Here is a 10,435-nt window from a genome sequence, read left to right as displayed (position 1 = left end):
GTTCTTACCTCGGAGGAAACTTGACGTTCTTACCTCGGAGGAAACTTAAAGTTCTAACCTCGGAGTAAACTTAACGTTCTTACCTCGGAGTAAACTTAACGTTCTTACCTCGGAGTAAACTTAACGTTCTTACCTCGGAGGAAACTTTCTGCCATTTCTGGCGGCACATTTCTCCGGTGAAGCTGCCGAAACTAACTTTGTCCCAGTCAAAGTGCGACTCGGTGGTTTTATACTTCATGCTGTCTGTGTCCGGCACCTGAGAGCGGATCTTCTCCAGCAGAGTCAGACAGTCCTCTTTCGTCCAGTCATCTGCGCGCGCGCACACACACACACACACACACACACACACACACACGTCAGCTGTGACCTCAGGTGTTGATAACGTCACAGCAGGTCAAAGGTTACCTGGTTCATTTTTTATCCTGGAGCTCTGAGCCGCCGAGACGCTGCTGCCGTTCATCATGCAGCGATGATGGAGAGCAGTCCGTCTACACTCACACACACAGAGACAGACAGACAGAGAGAGCGAGAGAGAGAGACAGAGACAGAATCATAGAGAGACACAGAGACTATGATTAGTTATCATCAGCGGTTGTCATGGAGCTCATCAACAGTGGAACTCGAGTTGTGACTAAAGACACTTCGTGACGTCCCTATAATATTATAATAATAATTAATAATAACAGACGACATTATTAACACTCTGATAACCGGTGTCTCTGCCCGCCCTCAGCTTTGCGGAGCCTGACTGACCGGCCGAGAGGACCGGTCCCCGGCTGTGGTGCGTCACCGCGGCCCGCCAACAAGGTCAGACTTTGGGGCGACAGGTTCAGATTCCAGCCTCTGTTCCCGCTGGAGGACGATATATATGATATATGACATATGATATATAATATATGATATATAATATGCGACTGGTCAGTCAGAGGGCAGCTTGAGTTAAACTCCATTTAAAAATCTGTCAATTTAAATCAAAAAGCGCTTCAATATAAACATGTTCCCCGACTGTCACGAGCAACTCACCGATTCGGCTGGAATGAAATACACAATGCAGCTCTTCCGTTACTGTAAAATCAGTTTAAAAACGGCCTGTTTCTAAATGTGCTTCACCCAAAATAAAGCACGGAGGGCGGTAGAGAGCCGGTGTTCGACTCCGCTCAAGTTTGTTAAAAATGAACCGTTTACGGGCCGAAATCACACAAAAACCCTTAGTGACAATCTGACATGATGCTGCATCAAATAAACGTCCATCTCCGGGTTTAGTTCCGTGTTTTCGAGACGTTTTGTGGAGCTGAGACGTGGAGTGAACCCAGCGGGCCGTCAGGCTCCAGTTGCCCGGTAATGGCGTCCGTCCTCCGGCAGGAGTCTCCACGCAGCTTCCGCTGGCACGCAAACAGCTCCTCTAGACGAGCTGGCGTGTAACCATTTTAGGAAAAAATGTGGAAAAACTGCGATGATTTTAAAACGAAGAAAATAAAATAAAAACAGAATTCATCGAAACGCTTATTTTGTTTAACTAAACATTTGACACGTGCAGCAAAAAAATCATTTATAAAAAAATAAAATCTGCTTTAAATGATTTAATCCTTCGACATCCGCGTGTCCGGGTGTTAGATTGTGGGATTAAAACGTGGAAACGTTCGTGTGGTTCTGGACCGAAGGAGAAGCAGCTGCTGCCCCACAAACCTTCACTGACGAGCCGCCATGAACGTTCTGCTGACTCGGGGACAAGGGAGCAGAAAACACCTTAAATCTGTCTAAAATCACCACCGACGACTCACCTTTAGGTAGAGACAGAGACCCGGGTAAACACCGCGCACCGCTGGGCTACCGCGGGTTATTTCGGGGCTCTCGAAGTGTGTGTTTTTCGGCCGTAAACCCCGGGGAGTCCGCTCGAAACGAATCCGACAAAAGGAGCGTCTAGTCCGGTATGAAACTCCGCCCCGCGCCGCAGGGGGAGGACCTCCGGGAGAAAACATGAGGAGACAAAGGCGGAGGATGAAACCAGAGATACCTCACATATATAGTTATTATTTCATTCTATGTATGCAAACATTCAGTTACTATGTTAAAAAATAACTGCGACAGCGTCTTTCTACGGAAACCTACCCGCCAGACTGTCACCTGGTCCGGGTCCAGATGCTGGAGACCGGCGGTGAGACAGAGGACCGGCGGCTGGAGGCTGTCTCACGGCTCCGAGAGGAGGAACCAGAGATACCGCGGAGAGGCATCAGGGCGGCCGGCTGTCAGGTCTCCTCACCCGGCCTGTGGAGGTGTTCATCATCAGCGGCTCGGAGCCGGCATAGGGGGACCAGCAGCCCGCATCCACATGACATCCTGCCCGCTGACAACACACGGAGTACCGGTCTGATCTGACCCAGTCACCGGTCTGACCTCACCGAGTCACTGGTCCTCTCTCTCTCCTCCACACTGTGAGCTGTGAAGTTAATCACTGATCAATCAATACATCCAGCTGTTTGATACACCTGTCCTCCTCTGGGACCCAGGTGAGGGAGTAAGAGTGTGTGTGTGTGTGTGTGTGTGAGAGAGAGAGAGATTTTTAGAAACCTTTATATTCTTAAAACATGAAAGAACAACAAAAAGTTCCCATGGCAATCAATTAGAAACAAAACAATCAAAACAGTTTCTCTTCACTATGTTTTCAAGGAGCGTTGTATGTTAGCTCATCTCCAGACACACAACATTGTGCTTCATTGTTGCACCATTTCTCAATGAATCCTGCATGTTGTTCATACTGTTGTTCATGTTCAGGTTCTGTCTGCTCACAGTGTCGGCTCTCACACCCGTTCCCTGTGTGGAGGTCCAAGAGTTTAGACTCTGTTTCACTGAATGATGGTCCTGAGACCCCATTCAGCTCTGGAATAAATCCTAGATCTGGAAATAGATCTGTAGAGTCAGGAGCTTCCTCTCCTCTGTCGTCCTCCTTCAGGATCTCAACCTCGTCCTCCGTCAGACTCTCCGCCCACCTACTCGGGATCATCATCATCCCGAGAAGCCACTGCAAGTGCGTCTCAGTCCAGGAACAGCTATACCTCCACCATCGCCCTCAGGGCAGTGGTCCCAGTGGAGCACAGCATGTTGCTCAGACCTGGAGTCGTGCCGTCCTGGATGTCCATCTTGGCTCCGTTCACCAGCGGTTCCTGAAGCAGCCAGTGTGAGCATGTGGGCTCCGGTCTCTTTACATTTAAAACGGTTAAATAAATAAAAACCAACAAACAGAAACTTGTCTTTGACTTGCACTTAGACTGTGAGAACTTATTCTCAGTTAACTCAATCATTGTTCAGCTCTTTCTTTATTTTCTGAACTATTTTCTTCAGCCTGAAGCCTTCCTGCTTTGTGAGACCTCCTCTGTCTTTGCTGCTCATATGTGCTCTGACAGTTGGAGAGCTTCTCTTTGTCAGAGAAGTAGTCCTCCACTTTAGCTCATTTTACATTTTTACTCCTCAGCAGATAACTCTTTCTCTCCTCCACACTGTAGCCTTCAGAGCTCCTACAGCTGCCATCCCTGTATTCAGAGAGCTCACTGTCAGCAGCAGAGTCCTCCTCCTGACTGGACTCAGAGTCCTCTTCCAGACTGGACTCACACTCAGCTGCTCCTCTACTTCCTTTCGTTGCCACTTTCTTTGCCTGTGAGTCTCCACTGTTTCCTTCCTTTTTCCTCTTCAGCTGAGGGGCTTTGAGCTGCTCCTCGTCTCCCTCCATGTCCACCTCACTACCTGTCTCCACCTGTCCTCCAGTACTCTCCCTCACCTCCTGGGCCCCACTTGTCCCCTCCTCCCTCACCTTCTGGACCCCACTTGTCCCCTCCTCCCTCACCTCCTGGGCCCCACTTGTCCTCACCTCCTGGGCCCCACTTGTCCCCTCCACCCTCACCTTCTGGGCCCCACTTGTCCCCTCCTCCCTCCCCTTTTGGACCCCACCTGTCCCCTCCTGTCCGTCCTGCTTGTCCCCTCTGCCCTCCTCAGTACCTTTCTGGTTCTGGTTCTGGTCTTTATTTGAACCGTTTTTCTCAGGACAAGCTCTACTCTGATGTCCTTCTTTTCCACAACTGAAACATTTAAAGTCATCAGTCTTTGCAAAAATCACATAGTCAAAGTCCTCTACTGTGAGTTTGAACACGAGGTTTACCTCCCTGCTCCTGTTGTTCGGGATCACGAAGAGCTGTCTCATGTGAGACACCACGTGCTTTAACAGCGGAGATTTACACCCAGAGGACACTCTCTTAACTGGAGACACTACCTTCACGTGTTTGGACAGCTCTCTGGTTATTGCCTCGTCTCTAATAAACGGTGGAACGTTGGACACAGTGACGTTTACGGGTAGTAAGTTATCGTTCACCTCGATCCCGTTCTCTACCATCGTGTTCACATTTTCTACACCAGGGGTATTCAATTAAAATTCCAAAAGGTCCAGATTGAGAAAATCTCCTTGTGCAAAGGTCCGGAACATTACAATAATATCTAACTTGCGCTATTTAGTGCCATATACACACGTGGACTAAATTGTTGGTACCCTTCCGTTAAAGAAAGAAAAACCCACAATGGTCACTGAAATAACTTGAAACTGACAAAAGTAATAATAAATAAAAATGTACTGAAAATTAACTAATGAAAATCAGACATTGCTTTTGAATTGTGGTTCAACAGAATCATTAAAAAAAAATAATAAATAAAAATGGCCTGGACAAAAATGATGGTACCCTTAACTTAATATTTTGTTGCACAACCTTTTGAGGCAATCACTGCAATCAAGTGATTTCTGTAACTCATTGAGACATCTGCACCTGTCAACAGGTACAGTATATTGGCCCACTCATCGTGAGCAAACTGCTCCAGCTGTCTCAGGTTTGAAGGGTGCCTTCTCCAGACTGCATGTTTCAGCTCCTTCCACAGATGTTCAATAGGATTTAGATCAGGGTTCATAGAAGTCCACTTCACAGTAGTCCAATGTTGTGCTCTTAGCCATTCTTGGGTATTTTGAGCTGTGTTTTGGGTCATTATCCTGTTGGAGGACCCGTGACCTGCGACTGAGACCAAGCTCTCCGACACTGGGCAGCACATTTCGCTCCAGAATGCCTTGATGGTCTTGAGGTTTCATTGTACCCTGCACTGATTCAAGGCACTCTGTGCCAGATGCAGCAAAGCAGCCCCAGAACATAACCGAGCCTCCTCCATGTTTCACAGTAGGTACAGTGTTCTTTCTTTCTATGCTTCATTTTTGTGTCTGTGAACAGAGAGCTGATGAGCCAAAAAGCTGGAGCTTTTTGGCTCATCAGCTCTCTGTTCACAAAAATGAAGCTTATCTATCTATATATCATCCATCCATCCATCCATCCATCCATCTATTTCTGAGGTTCAGTTACTCTGATGACCAGCAGGCTGCAGCAGCGCGTCATCGCTGCGTGAAAACCACAGAAGAAGACGCGGCAGAAGAAATGTGTGGACGGACCGAATGAGCCTGATTAGCCTGCAGGCTAACTCTCTGTGATGTGAGGTTTATAAACTTAACAGTAAGTATGTGTTTCATCTTATTCATCCGTAGCTTCTTTAATTAGCTCATAACTGACGCTGAGAGCTGTTGGCATGTAGCATAGCATGTAGCATAGCCCACTTCCTGTCCGGCTGTTAGCGGTTAGCTCAGACTTGTAGCATTGATCTGAATCAATAATAACCAGTTGATCACGTGACCTGCAGGTAACTCACACCTGAGTCCGTTATATTAGTACAACAAGCAGTGGTAGTAGAAGTACTCACATCCTGTACTGCAGTCGAAGTACTAATACCACACTACAAATACTCTGGTACAAGTACTGTTAAAAATACTGCATTCAAAAAGTTACTGAAGTATAGGTATGTATGTACAACCAGCAGAATGTACTTAACGTAGAATACTCACTCTGAAGTTACATTATTATGTACTATTAGATAATCAATATTAGCGTAGTGCACACTAACTGTACGGCGCGTAGTGCACACTAACTGTCTGGCGTGTAGTGCACACTAACTGTACGCCATGTAGTGTACTCTACAGTAAAACCTTCAGTGTATTGTTGTTGATAAGCCCCGCCCCCTTTGTGCAGGTGTGTGACCTGTGTTGACCTCAGCGGGCATTGCTGGGGGGCGATGGCTCTGATTGAAGGAGTAGGAGACGAGGTGACCTTGCTGTTCTGCTCTCTGCTGGTCCTCCTGGTGTTGCTGCTCGCCTGGATCTCCACCCGCACCTCTGAGCCCCCAGAACACCTGTTCACCTCCACCATAGGCCCCGTCCCCTCACTTGGGACCAGCCCCGTCCACCAGGACAGCCCCCCCTCTTCATCCTCCTCACCCTCCAGCTCTGTGAGTGACAGCTCTCTGACAGAAGCTCTGCCCACCAACACCTCCACCCAGGAGGAGAAGGGGGCAGGGAGGCGGGAGGAGGGAGGAGGAGATGGTATCAGGAACAGAGAAGGAGGAGGAGGAGGAGGAGAAGACTCTTCATCCTCTCAGAGGAACATGGTGGTCAGACTGAAATTTCTGAACGACACAGAGAGAACAGCTCAGGTCAAACCACAGGACACCATCGGATACATCAAACGGTAACAAAATACTTCATCACTACTGCACCTCTACTACATCACTACTGTACCACTACTACATCACTACTGTACCACTACTACTGTACCACTACTACATCACTACTGTACCACTACTACTGTACCACTACTACATCACTACTGTACCTCTACTACACCACTACTTTAGGGGAGTGTTAGTGCTGGTTTTAACCTGTTGATCTCTACCCTTTCAGGACCTACTTTGCGGGTCAGGAGCAGCAGGTGCGGTTGATCTATCAGGGTCAGCTGCTGCAGGACGACGCTCAGACTCTGGCCTCCCTGAACTTGGTTCATAACTGTGTCCTGCACTGTCACATCTCACCGCACGCTGGCCGGGGGGCTGCGGGGGGGCCTCGGCCCGTGGACCAGGTGCAGGTGGCTCTGAATGTGGGCAGCCTGATGGTCCCCCTGCTGGTCCTCATGCTGTCGGTGCTCTGGTATTGTCAGATCCAGTACAGGCAGTTCTTCACCGCCCCGGCCACCGCCTCGCTGGTCGGCGTCACCATCTTCCTCAGCCTGGTGGCCTTCGGAGTCTACCGCCGCTAGCTGCTCTCTGATTGGCTGCTGCCTCTGCCTGTATGGTGATGGCAGCAGCCGGGGTGGACCTCTGACCTCAGAGCCAGCCGAGACTTCAAACAGACGCTGATAGTTAATTTGTTTTTTCTGTTGCCATGGAGACAGCGAGTGTTATGAGGACTTTAATTAGTTTGTTTTTTAGATCACGTTTCTCTCTAGGTTTCTCATCATCGTGCCTCTTTTACTTTCTGGTTTGTCTGGTTCCTTCTGGTGCTGAAGGTGTCAGACCCCTACCAGACTGTAGACCGGACCCGTCTGCCTGCTGGATGGAAAGTCTTTTGTGTCAATTACAGCTTTTGAAGAAAGAAAGAAATTCTATTAAATCATTTATTTATCTTGTTGTGGTTCTTTGTGTCTCTGGAATCTAACTGAAGAATTATTAAAGTCCATTTACTCTTTAAAGTTCGGAGCATAGACCTGAGACATCGGCTCAGTCCAGATGTTCACTCTCTCAGACTAACCCACAAAGTTCCAAGACAGAGGTTGAACATCTGGACTGAGACTGTACTCACTACAAAACACACTTAGTTCATGTTCACGACAAAACTCAGAGGATCAGAATCAAATAAACTTTTAATCATCACAGGAACCAGTGAAATAATACATTTAATGTTCCAGGAGTCTTCTGAGTCAGCCGTTTCCTCTTCAGGTGATCAACTCTGCAACACAGAGAAACAATATGATCTTCATGATGGATGTTGATCCACAATGACAAACAAATAACGCCAACTGAATCAAAACTAAAAACTAGGACCATAATGACATGTATGCAACAATAATTCCTGATATTTAGACAAACATTGCTGCTGTAACGGTTTGTGTATTCGTGCCGAATGGTTCAAGATGTGGCGGTTCACGGTGCGGCGCCATTAACAGGTGTTGAGGTTAACGCAATGAGCTGATTGACTGTGTGTGATTTACAGAACACGGAGTAACTACATCGTGACGCAGACAGGTGTGTGAACAGGTAAATAAACTACAGAGATGCAATGAAAAGAATAAAGCCGTCACACAGTCTTTAGACGGTGTCATGTGACTTCCTGTGTCGGGGCAGGTGTGGGCGGAGCTACAGTGATGTCACTACCTAGCTGAGCTGACAGGTGTTCAGGTAGCTCCACTCCTGCAGCTTCTAGCAGGAAGATGGTTTCTGTCAGAGGGAAGCTGGATGAAGACTCTTCATCATCGCCACGATGGTGAGTCACCTGCTGCAGACTGCACACACACACACACACACACACACACACACACACACACACACACACACTTAAGAACTTCTGTGTTGCACCTTTTAAAACTTAAGAATCACACTCAGCAGCTCTCAGGTGGGCTCACCTGTCCCTGACTGAGTCCAGCAGGTACTCCATGTACAGGTGTTTCCACTCCTGTACGATTGACAGCAGGGAGTCTTTGAAGGTTCTGAGGTCCACCTGCAGCCAGCTGTGCAGAACGATGATGTCATCCAGGTGAGTCACCTCTCTGCTCAGTCTGTGGAGAGACTCGATCTGAAACAGAAACACATCTCTGCAATAAAACACCAGGACAGGTGAGTCTCGCCTCTCTCTGGATTAAAACACCTGGACAGGTGTGTCTCACCTCTCTCTGGAAGTCCTTCAGGGTGGGCGGGGCTTCCTCCACCTCCACCTCCTCGTCTCCCAGCTGTCTGCTGTAAATCAGGAACTCCTGCATCACCTCCCTCCTGTCGCTCTGCCACAGGTACGCATACCTGTCCAGCCCCGCCGACAGACGCTCTGCCTCCTCCTTCACCTGCAGAAGGCGATGCATTACTTCCTGTTCCAAGGCAGAGAGATCCGGACTCTGCTGCAGGGACACCTGACAGACAGACAGACAGATTATTTTTCAGAAACAGCAGCCTGCAAAGAGTGAGTGATGTCAGACTCACCTGGTAGTTGCTGTGGCGTCTCTCAGAGACCCTGAGAGGCAGACTGGCTGCTGAGTAGATGCTCTGCAGGAGGTCAGAGAGGCCGACGCCCACTGACGGCTCAAACACAATTCCTGTTTCCTGCAGCTGCAGACTGACCGTCAGAAACACACTGCAGCTCTGCACACAGACACTTTAAATCCAACAACATATTGATGATAGAGAAGCCTCCATACTTTGAATTCCTCAGATTCCAGGTGTGTGTACCTGTGGGTTCATGTTGTCCAATAAGAAGGTCAGTGATCTGAGCACCAGCTGGAACAGTCCATCCTGGACTTGGTCATCGATGTGGTCCAGGTACTTGATCCAGGACTCAGAGGAGACTTCAGCTCCGTACAGACTCCTGTTCACCTGAGGACACAGAAGAGTCATATCAGCACCTCCTCCCTACCTGACTTAACCTGAGCACCTCCTCTCCCTCTCCTCCTCCTCCCTGAGTTAACCTGAGCACCTCCTCTCCCTCTCCTCCTCCCTACCTGAGTTAACCTGAGCACCTCCTCTCCCTCTCCTCCCTACCTGAGAGAACCTGAGCACCTCCTCTCCCTCTCCCTACCTGAGTTAACCTGAGCACCTCCTCTCCCTCTCCTCCTCCCTACCTGAGTTAACCTGAGCACCTCCTCTCCCTGCTCCCTACCTGAGTTAACCTGAGCACCTCCTCTCCCTCCTGTCTCTCCTCCTCCTCCTCCCTACCTGAGTTAACCTGAGCACCTCCTCTCCCTCCTCCTCCCTACCTGAGTTAACCTGAGCACCTCCTCTCCCTCCGCTCTGATGCGTCTGTAGGTCTGCTCTGTGTCACTGACCTCCAGCAGTGAGTCACCTGAGCGCTGCAGCAGGTGAAGCTCCGCCCACTCCTGCAGGAGAAGAACCTTAGCACCGGTTGCTAACGGCTAACGGTGCTCACAGATCAACTCTGACCTGTGTGATGCGTGTCACGACGGCCATGTTGGCTCTGGCCCGGCTCACTGAGGAGTGGATGAGCAACAGTCTCTCTCTCTTCTCCTCCACCAGCTGCTGCACACCTGGACACACACACAGTACAGGTAGAGAGACCAGCCCACTGCTTTATAACCTGTGTCTCAATTCAGGGGCTGCATCCTTCGGAGGCTGCATTCGTAGATCGGTTGCGTCACAGCGCTGCGACTAGGCTGTCCCATTTCACATTTTTGTTGAAGACTCCTTCAAATGCAGCCGACGAATGCAGCCTTCTGGTCCCAGATTTGGAGGACACATCTGATGTATCCTTCGTGCCTTAGGATTGCTATACATATATATACATACACATATATATATACATATATATACATAC

At 49.0% G+C, this 10,435-nt stretch overlaps 2 protein-coding genes and 1 long non-coding RNA gene across 5 annotated transcripts; 1 reads left to right on the top strand and 2 right to left on the bottom strand.

Moving 5' to 3' along the window:
- Positions 1–264: 264 nt before the first annotated feature.
- LOC116377722 (uncharacterized) lies at positions 265–2,352 on the bottom strand. Its single transcript, XR_004212233.1, has 4 exons — positions 2,110–2,352; positions 1,782–1,963; positions 406–488; positions 265–309 (listed from the first exon to the last, which is right to left on the bottom strand). It is a non-coding gene; the product is annotated as an uncharacterized LOC116377722 (long non-coding RNA).
- Positions 1,485–7,525, top strand: LOC116377721 (transmembrane and ubiquitin-like domain-containing protein 1). Its single transcript, XM_031839430.1, has 4 exons — positions 1,485–2,507; positions 5,397–5,531; positions 6,102–6,596; positions 6,809–7,525. The coding sequence occupies exons 3-4, from the start codon at positions 6,145–6,147 to the stop codon at positions 7,158–7,160; spliced, it is 804 nt and encodes a 267-aa protein (XP_031695290.1). The 5' UTR covers positions 1,485–2,507; positions 5,397–5,531; positions 6,102–6,144; the 3' UTR covers positions 7,161–7,525.
- A 220-nt stretch (positions 7,526–7,745) lies between these two features.
- On the bottom strand, positions 7,746–10,424 carry LOC116377720 (dynein beta chain, ciliary-like). Of its 3 annotated transcripts, none has more exons than XM_031839427.1 (8): positions 10,045–10,424; positions 9,861–9,980; positions 9,337–9,480; positions 9,091–9,249; positions 8,784–9,020; positions 8,523–8,692; positions 8,275–8,402; positions 7,746–7,849 (listed from the first exon to the last, which is right to left on the bottom strand). In XM_031839427.1, the coding sequence occupies exons 1-8, from the start codon at positions 10,069–10,071 to the stop codon at positions 7,836–7,838; spliced, it is 999 nt and encodes a 332-aa protein (XP_031695287.1). In that variant the 5' UTR covers positions 10,072–10,424; the 3' UTR covers positions 7,746–7,835. The 3 variants fall into 3 exon arrangements, with proteins under 3 accessions (XP_031695287.1, XP_031695288.1, XP_031695289.1); XM_031839428.1 differs by having other exon boundaries at positions 8,784–8,954; XM_031839429.1 differs by lacking the exon at positions 9,861–9,980.
- Between the last annotated feature and the right edge of the window lie 11 nt (positions 10,425–10,435).

This window comes from Anarrhichthys ocellatus, unplaced genomic scaffold, assembly GCF_004355925.1.
Source record: "Anarrhichthys ocellatus isolate YVR2014 unplaced genomic scaffold, GSC_Weel_1.0 scaffold1602, whole genome shotgun sequence".
In the NCBI taxonomy this organism is placed as follows: domain Eukaryota; kingdom Metazoa; phylum Chordata; class Actinopteri; order Perciformes; family Anarhichadidae; genus Anarrhichthys; species Anarrhichthys ocellatus.
Note: the sequence above shows the minus strand (reverse complement) of the source record. Positions and strands in the feature narration are given on the sequence as shown.